The following is an 18,425-nucleotide window of genomic DNA, read 5'->3' as shown; positions in this document are numbered from 1 at the left end:
GTCATAGAATCTGCAATATAGAACATTATGGAATTTTCTAATAGCCATGAAAAAAAAAAAAAAAAAAACCATCTCAAGAGTAGGTCTGTTGATATATATATTTTCTGAACAACATTAGGATTGCTGAATCTTGAATAAGAAAAGCATTTGCGCACATGATGGTGCAGGCTGGTACATGCTAAATCAATGAAAGATGATTTTCCTGTCCTTAAACGACAGTAACTTAAGAACACTCGACTTCCTGTGAGTATTATCTCTCCCCTCTTTGTTCTGGTGTCAGCCCTCCTTTCCCACAACTTGGACAGCTCTTCATGCCAAATCCTTGGCAATCAAAACATCTGAAACCATATTAAATTTCCTCAGAAACAAGTAAAAGATAAAATTTTGAATGTAATATCCTTCATATAAATTGATAAGCAACTAATGAAGTTCTTCCAAAATAGGTGAAAACTTACTTCCAACGCTCGAAGATATTTCCATTCTTTTTATTTTTACCCGTTCCCTGGAGAGAAAAAAATCATTAGTTCTGCAGTATTTCAGATGAGACTAAAAAAGGCACATGCATTTCAATGAGTTACAATTCAGAACTAATATCCCTCTAGAAATCATAATGAAGTATTCTCTGACAGGAAAAGGGTAGCTAGGAGGTGTAGACAAGGTCACAATCAGGGCAATAAATCTGTGGAATTATTATTATTACTACTATTTTCGTTAAGAAAGAGTTAAATATTTGCAGCACAAACAGGGCAATTCGGAATATGCTCTGCCCTGGGGTTTTAACAAAATCAACTCCATGTATGATAACACTGCAAGACACGTTGAAGGGACAATACCTTGCAGCCTGCGCACTCCATTGCACCTTTGCCTCCACAAGTTTTACATCCGTTCAGAATCTGCAAGACACGTGATGAAGGATATTAAAGAAGAGCAGTATATGAATTTCTCCACATATGCATAGTCCAAAAAGCGTGGAGTCGTCACTCTTTTATTAGGATTGGTTATCCAGTGTATTTTTATCTAATAATAATCATGGATTTGCCTCATTGGATCATAAAGAGCTCAAAAAGATCACCATAGGAATATCTTACCGAGTTGAGTGAAAATCCACCAGATTTTGCAGCAAAGACTGCAACTGTTCTCACTTTTTTCTCTTGACACATGTTACATATTCTGGGACGAAACCCGGGATGGATTGTTGATGCGGGAGCACTGATCAAGTTATGGCCACAAAAAAGATATAATTTGGTCATTGTTTTTTGCTTGATGAATCTAACAACGTTGCTCTTCCCCTGGGACTTGAAATGTGATCAGTTTATGGTCCTTGATGTTTGGTTGTGGTAAAGGGGGTGATACGATAGCAGGAAATTGCCAGAGCCACAAACTTTTCATGGGCCATTATCCTCTTTCTCACCCGGTCCACAGGTGCTTTAAAAGAAATGACTGGTTATTTATGTTATTGTATATGCTTTGAATCTCATATATTGGTTATATTTTATATTGATTTTGTTTATATAAATATATTTAATTTTTAATAAAAAAATTTATTTATTTTTAATATTTTTTAATGAATTTATAGTAATAAAAATAAAGTTCTCGAAACAAAAATGTTTTGTAAAAACAATTATAAAGTTCTTATAATTATAAAATTATTATCGCATCAAAACATTATTTCTAAATGGTCTTGATCATTGCTTTATTAAAACTAGCTATTAATTAAAGTCATTAAAATTAATATATATTATATTTTTTTTATTTATTTAATAAAAAAACAATTGTTCTCGTAAGTTAAGATATAAAAAATACATATAACTAAGATATATATATATATATATATATATATATATATTTATATAACATGTACACTGAATTGATTTATATAAGAGTTTTATATGGAAAAATAACTTTTTGCTATGAAAAAATTCATGTGATGTTTGTATAAATAATTATTAAATTTAATATTATTAAGTTATTTTATATAAAGAGTGTATGTTTTCATCTGTTAAAAAATAGCAACATGTAAATTGTTCTTGTAAGAACGAACATGGTAGATTTGGAAGTTGAAATTGCAAGGCAAGAGACAAATAGAAGATCGTTAGTGCATGATGCAGCGACTTTAGTAATTAGAAAAGATATATAAACAACATGATTGTGTGTCCTTGCACTACAAAAAAAGAGAGGACAAAAGTGATAAAATCCAATACAAAAGGTATAAACAAAAGCATATGCATGCAGATAAAGAAAGGGGCTCCCAGCTTCTTTGGCAAAAGTGACTAGAGCTGCCATGGATTGAGTAGTAGCTCGAACACATAGTGCTGGTTGTAATTATCATACAGATGGTGGTCTGGAATCAGTTATCCTGCATCATAGAAACAATCCATGATCAAAACTGAAAAAGGTCAGATTAAGCTGCAAAAAGCTAAAGAAAGAAAGCATTTTTTGAAGGGAAAAAAATGGGTGAATGGACAATCCATGATCAAAACAAAGAAATTATGAGAGAAAATTTCTTCTTTTTGCTTATATGATAAAGAAAAATGCTAATATTGACGGCATTAAAATATAAAGATTTAAGATTTCAAAGTCTTTAAAATCATGACAATCTTGGAAGTTGGAACAATAAAAGATGAAGAAGATAATAAAGGGATGGGAAGTTGTGGCAGTGCAAAGGGAGCTTGAAGAAGAAAGACACCTTTGCAGTAGAATGCAAAACAGCATGCATTTGTGAACAAAGCTTAGATAAACCTAAATAAATCATGTGGCAGCACAAAGAAAGGAAGCATGGGATTGTAGAGAGTTTTGACAGAGGCTGGGGAGTCTGTGCCTGTATTTATTCATGTTTTATATGAACTTTTCTTAGAACAAATATCAATTTATATTATTTTCTCAAATTTATTATTCTTATATTTTTCATAGGTGCTTGAAAATGATCATTTCATGATTTTTTTTTTAGTTGAAACTTGCTTGCTTTCACGATGATGATAAGTTTTTGCTTTGAAAACAATGCTTCTCATTAAAATACATATGATTTTGTTAAAATAAAAAGAAATGCATGAATAAAAAAATTAGGTTTTTGACCAGTGTTTCGTTTTTAAGATAGCTATAAATAGATTTTGGAGACTTGCCATAAACGAACGCTTCTTTTATCGTTTCCGAATTCCCATTCTCCCCTCCTCTGACTGCTAAGCTCAAAACAGACACCTCCATGGCGATTTAGCAAGTCAGCCGTCTCCATTCCTTAAGTTTCCAAACTACCCCTCCGCCATTTCCATGGCGAAATCGGATAATTCGAAATCGAAATCGAAGCTCCCTCCTTACGTCGATTCCTCCGCCAATTTCCAACCTTCCAACAACCCCAATTCGTACTCGCTCGAGAAATTTAGACTCTACGAGACTAGACAAGTAACAAAATTGAATCATTCTCTTATCTCTTTTGATTTGAAATTTGTGCTTGGATTTTGGAATTTGAAGATTAAATTAGAAAACGGTAGAATTTTTGAGATTTTTAGTATTTAGGGTTTCGTATAATGGCGGTTTCAATTGATTTGAATTGATTGATGGTTAATATTTAAATTTCTTGAATCTTTAGTTTAATTAAGAATTTCATTGTTTTCGGAAGAAATTAAAACATAACTAATAAAAATATTCTTGATTCTTCTTAATCAGAGATTTTATCTAGTCGGGAGTGACAGGAGGAGGAAATTGTTTCGGGTATTGAAGATTGATCGATCAGAGCCGTCTGATCTCAATATTAGTGAGGATCTAGTTGTTTATTCTCCACAAGAAATAAACAACTTGCTTCAGCGAATAGCTGAAGGGAATCGTGCCACTGGGGGCCTAAACTTTGTAGCGAAGGCTTATGGGATTGCAGGTTAGTGTTGGTTGACCAATTCTTGTTTGTGTATTTTTTATGTTTTTTATGTGGACTTCTTTGTGACAGTGGTTTTACTTGTTGTGTTCTTTTGGTGTTTTTTTTTTTTTTAAGGTTGCATTAAGTTTCTGGAGTCTTATTATTTGATTCTAGTAACAAAGCGTCGGCAAATAGGATTTATTTGTGGTCATGTGATCTATGGCATAGACGAGAGCCAATTGATTACCATTCCTCATGTATCAGTTCAAACTGATTTGGCTCATTCTAAAGCTGAGATAAGGTATTTAATTTCCTTTGCATGCTCCTGATTGATTGCTTTATGCCCCCAGCCCTGCCCTAATCTCGCTTTATGTGGGGTTGCATACAAATTTATCGTTTTGTTGATACGCACTGCTGTCTACTTGTGTCTTTTCATTTCTTCATCTAGAGTTAAAGGTTTCATGATTTCTGGAAATTAACATCAGAAACACACTCACACACGCATTCTCTTCTTGATTTGTCCTTCTCCGTCCGTTCTCTATATTATGACAATGGTTATTCACTTACTCCACTCCACCATTTGTTTGCGTGTGTGTTATGTGGTGATTATCACGCCTTATTTGCAGCTTCTCCTGTCCTACTTCACCAGAAAGGTAAAACAGTTTTTATGGAAATAAATTCTTATTTCACATTCACGCTTCAGATGATATCAGTGACTAATGATAAAACCAGCTTTGCTGGTGGCTTTTTACACGATTGCAGAATTTTTAAGCTCATAGACAACATTATGTGGGAAATTTGTTGGACATTGTTGCCATTATCATTAAGAAAAGATGCCTTTTGGCATGACTCAAACAATTCAATTTCTAGCTTGAAATGAAGAACGTATTAGGCATGTATTTTAAAATTACAATATATATATATATATATATATATATATATATATATATATATATATGAAGCTTTTTAAGACTCCTTGTCCAATTCATTTTGGGAAGTGCTAATTTAATGTGAAATCTGAGAGAATCTTATGAAGGACAATTTATCCAAATCAGTAGCGAAAAGTGCTAGTTTGTATTACTTTATACTGCTTAGTACATAGACTCCCTTTCTCTCCTCCCTTAGCATCAATCTTTAATGTTTCTTATGAATGAAAAATTGTTCCTGTTTCTTTATCCTAATGAGCAAGCATGGTCTTTATGGCCGGAGAAGTGAGAGATCATGTAGTAAAATACTTGTTTAGAGGAATAAAATAGCCGTGAAATTGCCGAAGATATTTCTAACCTTGTAAGTGGGAAATGTACAAGAGGATCCCTAATCAAGAATAATCAATTTGCAATTCTCAATGCACTTGATAACATTCAAGAAGGAAAAGAAGTGAATAGGAGAACAAGAAATCCCCCAAAAGAAAACACAAACGTGCATTCCATTTCCTTATTTATTACTATCTAGTGTATAAAGAGCACAGATGATGTGCGGCCTTTGTAGTTATATCTTTCTTGTTTCATTTTAAATTATTTCTTCTTTATCAAAAGGGAAAAAAAAATCTATAGTTGAGAATATTGACATGCATATCATTTTAAATTATTTGTTTGATTGAGAGCAGTGCTTTTGGGCTTCTATATGTATGTATGCATGCATGGATGCATGTATATATGTTAAAACTAGGAGTGATCATTTTTTGTTCGGTTTTTACCTATAAAAACAACCAAACCAAAATTTGTAAAATATATATAAAAAAAAAACCGAAACCAATTTCAATCGACCGGTTTGGGTTCAGTTCAATTATTTTAAATTAAAAACCGAAACCCAACTGACCGGTTTCGGTTCGGTTTGATTCGTTTCGGTTCGATTTGATTATTTTATATTAAAAACTGAAAGTTATATTGTTTTTTGGGCTTTTTTTGGGCTTTCTAATGGGTTCTTTTCAGTTTGGTTTGGTTTGGTTTATTTCTTAACTAAACTGGTTCGGTTCGGTTTTTTGATTTCAGGCTTATGAAACCGGAACCGAACCGAACCGAATTTAAAAAAAAATATTATGATCGGTTTTTTTTATGGTTTAATTTTTTCGGTTATTTTTTCCCCGCTTTTCTTGGTTTAATCAGTTTGTCGGTTTTTTTGCTCACCCTTGGTTAAAACAACATAAAATATAAATGTTCTTAGAGATGGAAATAAAGAGGATGAAGAATTTTATTGAAAGGAAAAGGAAGGGCAAAAGAGTAAACACAATCTACTTCAAGAGCATAAAACCTGTTTTTCATTATATACTTTCGAAGCTTTGATGTATTTCGTTTCAGTCTTATCTAGTACTGTTAGATTTCTTTCATCCCTTGTCTAGCATGAGTCTGATTTTTAGTTTCTGAATAGTTCTTCTATCTGTTGCCACAAATGCAGGTACAAAAAGCTATTATCTAGTGTAGATTTGACTAAAGATTTTTTCTTTAGCTATACATATCCCGTGATGCAAAGCTTGCAAAAGAATGTGATGTCAATTGGTGAAGATAGGATGCCATATGATAACATATTCGTGTGGAATGCATATCTAACACGAGCTATTCGGTCTAGATGTGGTAATGCTATGTGGACAATAGCATTAGTGCATGGAAATTTTAAGCAGGTATGCAATTCTTTTTATATGTTGTATCTCTAATTAATCTGTCAATGATCATGTGTCATGCTAAATATTTTACACAAATTTTATGCATCAATATATCCTTGTTGTAATCCTGCAGATGCTTTTTTGAGATAATTTATTTTTTAACATGCTATTGCTCTATTTTTGTGTTTTCTTTTAAGTTGTACTTCTTTCAACCATGCACCCACATTATTATATGCTTGTCAATTAATTTGGTTTGATATTCTGTATTTCAAGAAAATGTTTTACCATGGTTCAAAACCTATTTCAGACGTTATGTAATTCCTTCTGGCTAAAATTGGAAGAATCACTATTACTTAATAGAAAGGGGTAAATTTTGAAAGATTTGGAGATGCTTGGAATATAATTTGTGAAGAACTGTAGCACAAATGAAAAATATGCACACATCTTTACCATATTCTTGCTGATTATTTGTTTGATATCTACTATATTAAGAAACAATATGGCCATGGTTCAAATATAATTTGAGATGTAATGTAGTTTGTGCTGGGCAAGCATTACTAGTACTTAATGGAAATGGAGTATGAATTTGGATAAATTTTGGAAGATTTGGAGAATGCTTGGGGCATACTTTTTGAAGAACTCTAGCCCAAATGACAAATTTTATAATTTGTTTCTCTTAAGATAAAATAACAACTTCGTTTCTGTGGTTGAATCTGAGTTATCAGGTCTGCTATATCCCTTGCTGCTTTACCTCATATGATTTTGATTTTTGGAAGTAGGACACATATCTTGATAATTTGGGTTTTGTTTCTAATTACATAGTTATCTTGTAGAAATACATTCATCCAATGTGATTTCTTGATAATAGCTTATGAATTCATTGTTGTTGAGTGTAATGTGTATTAAGCAATTCAACCAATTCTACTATACTTAATCATGGCAGATCAGGTTGTCAATCTTTGGGAGAGGCTTCAGTGTTTCACTGGTTTCCAGACGCTCTCGACATTTTGCCGGTACCCGGTATGTTTTGGTTTGAACAAGTTTGTCTATGTGTAAGGCTCAGTTGCATCTTGAAGTATCATGTTTTACTAGCATAATAAATGGGTTTATGTCACTGGATTCTGCCCAGAGGTTTCCAAGCTTTTATTGTGGCTTTCTCTCTCTCTCTCTACACGCACACACTCACAAGTCCATGCGTGTGGGAAGTAGACAATATATATGTTTGTCTGTGTGTGTATTGTTCTTATGTTAATATTTCAACATCTAGACGATCTATTTGGATTGAACATAAAATAATCATGGTGGATCTGACTGCTGAAATTTAAAAGCCAGGAATTAAACTGACAGTGGTCCCAAAATTAGAGGATCCTGTTTGTAATTTTATTGAGAGCATATTCAGAGAGATCCCAACGAGTTGGGGATTGAGGCTTAGTTTCTATTGTTGTTGGTGTACATTTAGAGATACGCTTGTTGATAATTTACTGGTTCACAAGTTTACAATTAGCTATGTTGGGGAAAGTACCTAATTAAGAAGCTGCCTTCGGATTGTGTTGAAGTTGATTTTGATGTGGTCAGTTTAGGAGATTAGATGTGACAGAGTGAAGGATAATGGTCTCTTTTTCCTTTGATATTAGGGATTGAAATTGCTTGTTTGGGTTCTTGACTGAAAAATGATTGGTTGGTTAGCGCTTCTCTCTCTCTCTAAGACAATTCCTTGGTTAGTCATGCCTCCACCTCTCAAATAAATAAATAGCGAAATTCTTCACAAGACAGATGGGAACTGCAGCTAACAAGTGTGACAAGTTGACATCTCCACTACAAATGCGTGTAATGCTTATTTTGGGCTTGTGAACCACTCTATCTTGATAATCCTAGTTTGGTAGATCTCTCTCTCTCTCTCTCTCTCATCTTAATTTCAATACAAACCACTCTTAAACCACTAATTATGTTAAGTATCATTGATGGAACCTAGGGAATGGCTGAGGATAATTGCAAGCTATGTATTCTATTATTTATCTATTTTTGAGGATGTATATGCTCCAGAAAATAACTAAGTCTCCCATCATTTAAAAACAAATCTAAAAGAAGTTACCTCCTTAATAAAATGGATGACCCCCCCCCCCCCAACAGACACATAGGCAGAGGAATTAAAAAACCACCAAGTGTAATTGTCTTGACAATTTTATTTGGCTGCCACTCTTATTAGTTCCTGGTGAACCTTTTACAATTGGTCGCCTTTATTAGTTCATGGTCAACCTTTTAAAATTGGTCCGGGTTGGTCAGGTTGGCAGTCCAAACACCTGGCTCAGCCAGTATTTGACTGGGTTTTCTGATTCGATTTTGACAACTTTACTTCATTTGCCTTCTTATATTTTTTGTGTAGAGATCGAATAATGAGACTCATATTCTCTTGACATTATCCGTATTATAATCTACATATTGTGGTCTGTGTTAATGTAGTCGTCTGCCATTGCATTGTGATGGGTATTATTTGAATGATTGTGATGGCCTGTGGGAAACCAGAGATTTTCATTTGTTTTGTGTCCTCATTTTCTTTGAAGTTATATCTACTTATTTCAGAGGAGTGTGCTGAAACACTGTAAAATCTATTTTTAAATTTAAGACAAACCTTTTGTAATAACTTTATGTTAATTTGAGTGCAGTTACTTGAAAAGAGGGGTTAATGATATGGGAAGAGTTGCAAATGACGTTGAAACTGAGCAAATTGTCCTTGATGAAGATGCTGGATGTTGCAAGGGGAAAATGAGTTCTGTTGTGCAGATGCGTGGTTCGATTCCCCTTTTCTGGAAACAAGAAGCTTCACAATTAAGTCCTAAACCTGATATAATCTGTAAGGCCATTGATTCAACACATTTGATTAGTTTATTGTTGGGTATTGGAGTGATGTATATCAATTAGCATTTATCTTCATATAAAGAAGACTTCTGATATTTTTTCCCAATCTATATCAGTGCAAAAGTACGATCCTACCTACCAGGCAACGAAATTGCATTTTGAAGACTTGGTGAAGAGATACGGCAATCCCATAATAGTGCTTAATTTGATAAAGGTTGTTTTCAAATTCATTTTTGTGCTTAATATATTCAAGGCTTTTTTTAGAGTCTGTTAATAGGTTGTATAGATCTTGCATTATCTTACTTTACACAATTGAATAATTATTGCACTTGATTTAATTTACAAAGGAATGCATGGGATTAGAGTTCGTTTTCTTGTTTTTATAATATTTAGTTGCCCCTGGCAGTTTCTTTTATAAAAGTTTGCGTGTTTTTATAGTATTTCTGATTGTTCTTTACAGGACTTTAAAGAAATGCAGCTTTATCAACTAGAATGTCATTAAATGGCTGTCTTGCATTTTCTTCATGTTTTATCTATACCAACAAGGGCATTAATAAATGGTGACCCAAGTTTGTTATTTCATTCCTGAACTGGAAATATATATTAAAATGGTGAGTGCTTATTTCCACACTTCATTATATATCAAAATTAGCAAAAGCTTATTGATTCCAGCGTTAATATTTCAGAGGAGAATGCAATGATGTGTCTGTTTAAATAATCCTTTTAAAATATATTATCTTTCCATCATACTTCTCTCACTCTTTGATAAAGCAGATGAAGTGGCATGTCCTTGTTAACTGGCTCTCACTTTCTCCCTAGGAAGTGTCAGTTTATGGAGGATCTTGAAGTTATGGAAACCATTTCCGGATCTTTTTTAGTTTCTGGGATAATTATGAATTATAGCAAGCCTTATCAAAATTAATATTCAGCTTTCACACATGGACTAATTTATTTATCTGTGACATTCTCTTGTTTAATCTTTCAATGCTTTATCTAATTTTAGAAGTTTTCTTCTATCAAACATGCTTACCACATATTGGAAGTCTTTTCTAATGTTTATGTCATCCTGAATTTCATTTAAATGCTCAAATTCAGACTGTTGAAAAAAGGCCTAGAGAGATGATGCTGAGGCGTGAGTTTGCCAGTGCAGCTGGGTATCTGAACACAATTCTCCCGAAAGAAAAACAACTTCATTTTATCCATTGGGACTTTCACAAGTTTGCGAAGAGGTAGACATCTGTTTCTTTTCACATGCTATTTTATAATTAATAACCACCTTGAACTGATTTTTTTTATTGCTGTTTCCAAAGCAAGTCTGCCAATGTTTTGGCTGTTTTAGTTGCTGTGGCAAGTCAAGCACTTGATTTGACTGGTTTTTACTATAGTGGTAAACCTAACACAGTTAAGAGGAGAGCCGACCACCTTAGTCGAACAAGCACCGGAAGGTATTCCAGTTTCTTTAGTTGAATTTATTTAATTACTTAAAACTTTCACGTTACTTTATGATTAGAACTCCTCATGTAACCTTCAATCCTAGTTTGCCAATGCTTGATATTCCTTTTTGTTGAGATGCTGGGTCATCCATCATTCCCCTTTTATTTTGGTTTTTGAAAAGTATTCACAAACCTTGGTTTATGAAGGATTAGTAGGAATTTGTTGCCCAAAAAAAAAAGAAAAAAAAACAAGAAACATTCAAGGTGGGATAAGCCATGTTGCAGATAAGTAATTGAAGGTCATTAAACTTCACGATTAGTGCACAATATGAAGATTTTGAAGCAGCTTTATCATTATAATGTCATATTTTAAGATCATGTACTGTGGTGGATTGTGCGATTTTCATTATTTATAATGATTACAAACAATGGCCGTTAAATATATGTCCATTACAGCTGTAAAAAAAAGTACTATAATCAATTATAAGCATGGTAACCTTGGACATTAAGAAGCCTTGAAAGTAGAAAGCTTTCTTTTTGTGCTTGTAAGCTCTGCAATCCAGTGACGTCTTCTTCCTGTTTTGTAATTTAGCCTCTCTGTTGCAGAAAAGCATAATGCTTGTCCATCTTTTTTCTGTCAAGGCTGTTTGCCTTGGCAGAAATGAAAATAGGTAGACTAGAATTTGCATTTAGTTGATTTTATTCTCTACAGGGATGCTTCTCTTAGACATCTAAGAGCTAGTTCAGGAGATCTTGCAAGCATTGGAAGTAATAATGAAAATCTAAATTCTATGATTAATCGGGATAGAGAGAGTGATTCTAGTCAACTGAAAAAACAAGACAAGGTTAGTGCTGAAGGACCAAGTTTTCAAAGTGGAGTTTTACGTACCAACTGCATTGACTGCTTGGATCGTACAAATGTTGCCCAGTATGCCTATGGTCTAGCGGCTTTTGGACGCCAACTTCTTGCAATGGGTCTGACAGACATGCCCGAAGTTGATCCTGATAGTACCATTGCTGCTGCTCTTATGGATATGTATCGAAGTATGGGGGATGCTCTTGCCCAGCAATATGGTGGCTCTGCTGCTCATAACACTGTATGTTTTCTCTTGAATAACTTCAGTGTTTTTATGATTTAATTTTCTCATAACTGCGGTCATCATATCAAAACCTGATCTTTTGTTTTAGGTGTTCCCTGAGAGGCAGGGAAAGTGGAAAGCTACAACTCAATCTAGGGAGTTTATTAAGTCTATCAAGCGATACTACAGCAATACATACACCGATGGTGAAAAGCAAGATGCAATAAATCTGTAATAGATCTTTCCATCATGCTTTCTACTTGATTTGAGTGCATGGTTACTTTCTTTATAGCTAAGCAAACAAGGTGAATTTTCAGTGCCTGAGAATAGATGCTTATTAAATATAACGCTATTTTTTATTTCAAGGTGTTATCACTAGTACTTGATTATGGAGACTCTATATGGTAAGTGGGCATGTAAACTTTTGTAAAGATAACAAAAGGTACCTCATTATGTTTTTTATTGCTCAAACACACAATTTTTTTATTTATTTTTATTGTTTAGTAATTGGTGTTTTGCCTGCAAATATGAATCATATTCGAATTGAAATGTTTCCTCTTTGGAATAGCTTCTATTCTTAATACTTGTTATTTTGTAGTTGTGGACTCTAGTTTTAATAAGTTAAATATTTTATACATATTTTATACATGGGGATAAGAGAAATAAATCTAACACATTAAAGCAAAAAAAATTGACTGAATTCTTGGAATACAAAAACCACTAATAGGTTGTTACATTTAACCAAAAATCTAACGCAAAAAGCAAGATCTATATTCCATGTTTTATTAGCGAAGTAATACTTTGATATTGATTATATTTGTATATGATCATAAAATATTTTGCTCAGATTTTTTGTGATTAATACTATTTTGCCGTGCATTATAGATGCACAATAGCTTTCTTTCCTCAAGTGTGTTCTCAAATTACAATGTCTGCTGCTTTCCAGATTTCTTGGTTACTTCCAACCACAGGAAGGGAAATCTCCTCTTTGGGAGTTGGATTCAGACTACTATCTTCATGTCCATGGGAGTGCGATAGGAGAAGTAGATCCCCCCTTTCCAGATAATTGGTAAATTAAAAAAATCAGTGTTGGTTTTGTTCAAATTCAGCACATATATGCATACTTAACCAGAAGGCTCTATTTTATCAACTTCTGATTATTTTACTGCATCTTACTTTTCCAGCAATTCAGAAACCAATGCTAAGCCTGTAGGAGTTGGAATAACTCTTGCCCCTATTCCAGCTTGCAGGGGGGACTTTTCAAGAATGAAGTTGACATCATTTGATAAATTGATTGACCGGACATGTAGTGCTATAAAGAATGTAAGACTTTGTAAAGAACCTGATCACAGACCAGGTGGCAGTACAGGAAATTCAGGTGTGGCTCCTGATGCAGTGTAAGTTTTCCCTTAACTGGAGCTGTACCTTACAACCTGATTATGTCATTTTTCTCTCTGCTGCGTGCATTTGTGGGCACACGTCTGCTCTTGCCCTGATGTGCACACATTTTTTTGTGCTTGGTTCAGCTTTCTAAAATCATCAGTTGTAAGTGTTTCTGATGCTTCAAACTATCCAGGATGTGCTGTGCCTCACATTACAGTTACAAATTTTATGTATTTCTTTATTCCAGCACTGTCTATACTGCATTAGACAGGAATCTTTCTGCTTGTTTCCCTTAGCCCTTTTAGAGTAGTGAAAACATAGCTGTTTGCATCATGGTTTATTGGTTTGTTTTCTCCTGTCTGCCCCTTGGCAGGCTTGGTACTGGGACATAAAATGATTTGAAAATGTGAAGAGAGAAAGGAATATCAGGATTTATTGAGGGATACTGAATTTCAAAAACATACGAAACAAAGAAAGCAAATTGAGGACTTTTCAGTGTTATGCTTAGCTTGGAATCGGAGAAAGTAACAAACTGATGTTGTTTATGCTGATTTAAGTCTTTATCCTTCAGACCCCAAGTGTATTTGCGTTAGAGAAAATTCTAAAAATGGTCTATAGATCATAAAGTTCTTTCATATTTTTGTTCCTTGTTGTAATTTTGATTGGCACTGGCCTCTTGCCTGCTCTGAAATGGGTTGCTTGGGGCATAAAGTCTGGAAGATGTAGTACTCGTTATCTTTTGCAAATGCTATCTATATTCACCGAACATATATTTTTTGCAGTGAAATACAGCTCAAAACCCCAAATTGGCTTTTTGGCCAGAAAAGGTATGAAGAGAGTGGAAGTGCCTCCAAGGCTGTTAAAAGTGAAATTGAAAATGGAGCATCTTGTAAAGAGATTGATGTTGATGGTTACTCGGGATTAAATTTGCTTTCTTCTGTTGGTGATAACAATGAAGAGGATATCTTCCGAAGGTACTTTTATATATTGTCTCCCCATTTCTCAGAGAGACCACCTTGCTCGTGACCTTATTTCCTGCAATGCAATGCTTCCCAGGTTGGCTTGATATGAGTCAAAGTTTAGCTCTATTAATAGCTTATGATTGAAGCAAGAGTCTAAACACCTGAATAAATTTTTGAATAATGCTCCTTGATTAAGAATGTTAATCCATTCAGCAACTATATTCATTGAATAGAAAATGCATGCTAATCGGGAAGCTGCAATTTCTATGATTTGTACCCTCTTTTTGTTTAATTTCCCTTTTGTTTGTGGCAACTCAAGTGTCAAGTTGTTTTTTGGGTTCTAGGTACCTTGCAATGACCTCAGTTGATGAAGCCAGCGGTTGTTATGGTGGTACCCTAGTACTAGGTGATCCAGATGAAAGCAGTGAGATATATAAACATTATACTGAATTATGCCAGGTAAATTGATTTATAAGCTCTTTGATGAAGCACGCTTGAGAATCCTTGGCAAATAGGACAGGCTAGGCTTCTTTTTTCACGAGTAGCACCGGTGGAAATTGCATTTGCAACCTGATGAATATATAAAGGGTCTTTATTTTCTAGTGAACTGGACACCTTTTAATGAACAGTATTTGTGCTAACAGGGGCCAGCTATGGAACCCTTTGAGCACGATCTGGACAAGGAGATACACTATGCCAATGCTCTACGCATGAGCACAATTGAAGTTGTAGATGATTCTGGTGTTGAAGCAGAGATGGAAGCTGCCCTGATGGATTACGAACGCATTGGTGCTGATCTTGGAATTTTGCCACTGTCATGCAAGTCCTTCGCCACAGATCCAAGTTGGTTGACAAGATGGATTATTGGGGAAGAGAAGACAGCAAAGGCCTAAAGTCTCTGCCTTTGCATGCGTGATATGACTGTTGCGAGCACACAGAAGTTTCTTGTTCTCAGAAAAAAGGTAAATAATTGTTATACAGAAAAACAAAAAAGAAGCAAAGTATATGGTCGTTTGTTAAAATATGCAAGTGGTAAAGAAATGCTATCTTGATTGGGGCAAGAAACTCATCTTTGTACATGCAGCCTTAACATGTACATTCTCTTTAGAGGAAAATTCATTCGACTGCAAAGTCACTGTTGCGTGTGTCCAATAAAACTCTCCCTCTCAGAGAATGCATTGCTCTTTCCCTTGTGCAAAATGGCATTTACAAATACTATTAGTCACTCTTAGTGTTTGAATGAAGGTGGACATCCTTCATTTCATGCCTGTTATTGCCAGAGAAAACCTATGCCTACGGTGCCTGACAAGACCACAGAAATTAAGCTTATGAATAATGATGTGAATCCAGCAAAAACTCAGATGAAGATCTTATTCTGACTCGGAAGACCGGAATCTTAGTTGGGATTTCTTCTCTTTATTTATGCTTTCGATGACTTGATAAATTGGCAATCTTTGATTTAGTTGCCGTTCCTACAGACAGTTTTCAGGTGTACTGGAAATATGTTTAATAACAGAGACTTTCGGTGAAAACATTGTTTCATTTCCTTCCTTTTTGTTTCAAAAGTTTCCTGTTTTTCATTCTATATCACTGGTCAAGATGAGTATGCTGATACAAAGACTCCCAAATTCATCAAGCTAATTAACGACATAGACTTTTCAAAGTCAAAGTATACCTACATTATCTTTGAGTTCCCACATTGACGAGTGATAATTTGGTGACTGATATTATTAATAATGTTGGTTGCTGACTTGTCAGATGCGTTTTGAGACTATATGTGTTGCCAATTACAAATTTATAAGAGCAATAAGATCCAAAACAGATAATATTTAACAAGTTGGGCCGAGCTATGAGAACTTAGGCTTAATCTAATATAATTTTATTTTTTATAGACTTCAAACATAGATTAAAAAAAAAAAAAAAAGCTTAAAAGCTTTTTTTCTTAAAAAGCATATCTTAAAAAAAAATATATGGTTGAATAACTCTTATGAAATATTTAAATTTGATCCAATAGTTTTATTTTTTTTTGTAGATTTTAAATGTGTATAAAAGACACTTGAGAGTTTTTAAAAGAATTTTGTTACTTGAAAAATTTGTATTTTCAATTTTATTTTTATAGACTGTTATTAATGTTACATCTTACTATAAAAGTCTTGTAGTCCGTAGTCCATTGATGGAATGATGCAATTCAATGAAAATTTTTTGATCCCCCTTTTCTCTCTTGCTTTGGGAACGGTGCTTCCATCTACAGTTCCTTGCTTTCCTTTACTGTAAGCAAAAAAGGCAATGGTGTTTCCTGCACCAAGCAAGCGACAGGTGCAATAAATTGACTTTGTCTTTCTTGCACCGACCACGAACTTCTTTTTTTCCTTCTTTACAAAGATTATTACCCTACACACATTACGAATTTCTCTCTCTTTTGCCTTAGCTTGCGTGTCTCCACTTGTTAATTTCTTTCTTTCCCTATTGAATTGTCGGCTTGAGACTAGGCTGAGAAAAAAAATAAAAAACTGATTAAATTGTGAAAATTAAAATAAAAACCGATTCTTGAAAAAAATTAATTAAACTAATTAAAATATTTTAAAAAATTATTGGTTTAATTTAATTTCAGTTTTATAAGAATAAAACCGGTAAACTTTTACTGAACTAAACCGGTTAAGTTTTAAAATAATAAAAAAAGGCTTTCTAATAGAGTATCGTTTTTTTTTTGTTTACAAAGATTTGCATAAATTCTTAACAATTCTTTTAATTTAACTTCTGCATTAGTTCTCTAGAAAAATTGTCAGAATTCCAATGTCCTAGAAGGCTCACCACTACCAACAGGAGCATTGTTTGTTTTATTTACCTATTTCTTGATTCTGTCATAATAAGTTCCAAATGCAAATGGAAATCCGGTTCAGTTTTTTGGTTCTTGACATTAAAAGATCAAATCAAACTAAATTGAAATTGGTTTGTTGTAACTAGTTTTGGTTTGGTTTTGGTTTAATTTTTTTTTTTAAAAAAAATTATTTAGTTATTTTTATAAATAATAACCGAAGCAAAAATGATAACTCCTACACAAAACAAAGAGCAAAATAATTTCAAGCAACCGTAGCCGAATTTGCTTAAATAAAAATGGAAAAGTTATTTTCTTACTGATGCAAAATCGCATAAGCTTTGCTATAAAAGCAAGTGCAATGGCATTAACAAGAACCCTTTGTTATTTGGAAAATAAACATAGATCATCCATGATGATGTTTTAAAATTCAAAATATATAATTAAAAAATTATTTAGTATTTGATATAATGGTTAATTAATATATTCAAGTGCTTGAATTTCTTTTTCATAATCTAAGGAACTCCAAGCTTATAGTAAAAGCTTGAATACCTACAAAAATAGTTCCAATGAGGGGAATTAAAAGACACTTCGATGATTGAGTCAGTATATTTATGAGAAATGCATTAAATGATTTAAGATAATAAATGATTTAAAAAAATATTAAATTCAAGGAATAAATATGTTTGTTCTTGAATCTTAAGTTAATTAATGCTTTGAAATCTGTGTATCTTTATCTTAAAATATAAAAAGTTATGAACTATTTACCTAAATAGTTCAGCGGGTATTTATACCCCCCGAACCTTGTTAGACTATATATATATATATATATATATATGAGCTAGTAAGCATGGTAAGTCCCTTAAGAGACCTTGTATGCACTTATAAGCATAGGAAAATCATTACCTAAATATGAATGATTATTTTAAATGGATAGGCATGACGGTTTATCATGTATTTAATACTTATATTTTAGAAGATCGTTCAAGATTAGGCATATAGCCTTAGGATTTGGTAATATCCAAGTTCTTTGGGTGTGACATGTTCGTCAGACCCATGTTTCCTTAGACTTGGTTGACTAGCAAGTCTAAGTTTTTGGGTCTGGCATGTTCTTCATAACCACGTTTCATTGCACTTTGTTGACTGTTAAGTCTAAGTTCGTTGGGTTTACTATGTTCACCAGACTCACGTTTCCCTGCACTTGGTTGACGGCCAAGTCCAAGTTTTTTTGGGCTGACATGCTCGTTAGACCCACATTTATTTAGGGCTTGGGTGAATATCAAACCTAAGTACTTTGGGCCATGTTACCTTGCGTTTGGTTAATTATCAAACTCAAGTACTTTGGGTTTGGCATGTTTGTCAAATCTATTTTATTTAAAAATATTTTTATTCATAGAAATCTTAAACAAAAGTTAACTCATCAGTTGCCTCCTAAAACTTTAATATGTAATCTT

The 18,425-nt window shown here is 33.6% G+C and overlaps 2 protein-coding genes across 5 annotated transcripts; one reads left to right on the top strand and one right to left on the bottom strand.

Annotated features, from left to right (window-relative positions):
• Positions 1 to 73: 73 nt before the first annotated feature.
• LOC118035456 (uncharacterized) lies at positions 74 to 1,407 on the bottom strand. Its single transcript, XM_035041030.2, has 4 exons — positions 1,089 to 1,407; positions 834 to 893; positions 456 to 502; positions 74 to 338 (listed from the first exon to the last, which is right to left on the bottom strand). The coding sequence occupies exons 1-4, from the start codon at positions 1,248 to 1,250 to the stop codon at positions 251 to 253; spliced, it is 357 nt and encodes a 118-aa protein (XP_034896921.1). The 5' UTR covers positions 1,251 to 1,407; the 3' UTR covers positions 74 to 250.
• A 1,633-nt stretch (positions 1,408 to 3,040) lies between these two features.
• LOC118035457 (phosphatidylinositol-3-phosphatase SAC1) lies at positions 3,041 to 15,703 on the top strand. 4 transcript variants are annotated; one of them, XR_004685184.2, is made up of 18 exons: positions 3,041 to 3,396; positions 3,661 to 3,865; positions 3,980 to 4,145; positions 4,471 to 4,497; positions 6,239 to 6,461; positions 7,387 to 7,463; positions 9,107 to 9,294; positions 9,416 to 9,513; positions 10,395 to 10,528; positions 10,610 to 10,744; positions 11,445 to 11,829; positions 11,921 to 12,042; positions 12,758 to 12,880; positions 12,996 to 13,208; positions 13,977 to 14,168; positions 14,501 to 14,615; positions 14,801 to 15,118; positions 15,437 to 15,703. XR_004685184.2 is itself a non-coding variant. In XM_035041031.2 (17 exons), the coding sequence occupies exons 1-17, from the start codon at positions 3,265 to 3,267 to the stop codon at positions 15,047 to 15,049; spliced, it is 2,784 nt and encodes a 927-aa protein (XP_034896922.1). In that variant the 5' UTR covers positions 3,041 to 3,264; the 3' UTR covers positions 15,050 to 15,703. The 4 variants fall into 4 exon arrangements, 2 of the variants coding, with proteins under 2 accessions (XP_034896922.1, XP_034896923.1); XR_004685185.2 differs by having other exon boundaries at positions 15,402 to 15,703; XM_035041031.2 differs by having other exon boundaries at positions 14,801 to 15,703.
• The last annotated feature ends 2,722 nt before the right edge of the window (positions 15,704 to 18,425 follow it).

This window comes from Populus alba, chromosome 13, assembly GCF_005239225.2.
Source record: "Populus alba chromosome 13, ASM523922v2, whole genome shotgun sequence".
In the NCBI taxonomy this organism is placed as follows: domain Eukaryota; kingdom Viridiplantae; phylum Streptophyta; class Magnoliopsida; order Malpighiales; family Salicaceae; genus Populus; species Populus alba.
This window is presented reverse-complemented; position numbering and strand designations above follow the sequence as displayed.

Excerpts from the sequence above, each read along its gene's own strand:
- LOC118035457 (XM_035041031.2), top strand. The coding sequence starts at position 3,265 with ATGGCGAAATCGGATAATTCGAAATCGAAATCGAAGCTCCCTCCTTAC. Across the intron at positions 4,498-6,238 it reads TGTCCTACTTCACCAGAAAG|GTACAAAAAGCTATTATCTA; the intron begins GTAAAACAGTTT and ends CCACAAATGCAG. Across the intron at positions 12,043-12,757 it reads AAGCAAGATGCAATAAATCT|ATTTCTTGGTTACTTCCAAC; the intron begins GTAATAGATCTT and ends GCTGCTTTCCAG.
- LOC118035456 (XM_035041030.2), bottom strand. The coding sequence starts at position 1,250 with ATGACCAAATTATATCTTTTTTGTGGCCATAACTTGATCAGTGCTCCC. Across the intron at positions 894-1,088 it reads GTGGATTTTCACTCAACTCG|ATTCTGAACGGATGTAAAAC; the intron begins GTAAGATATTCC and ends CGTGTCTTGCAG. Across the intron at positions 339-455 it reads AATATCTTCGAGCGTTGGAA|ATGTTTTGATTGCCAAGGAT; the intron begins GTAAGTTTTCAC and ends ATATGGTTTCAG.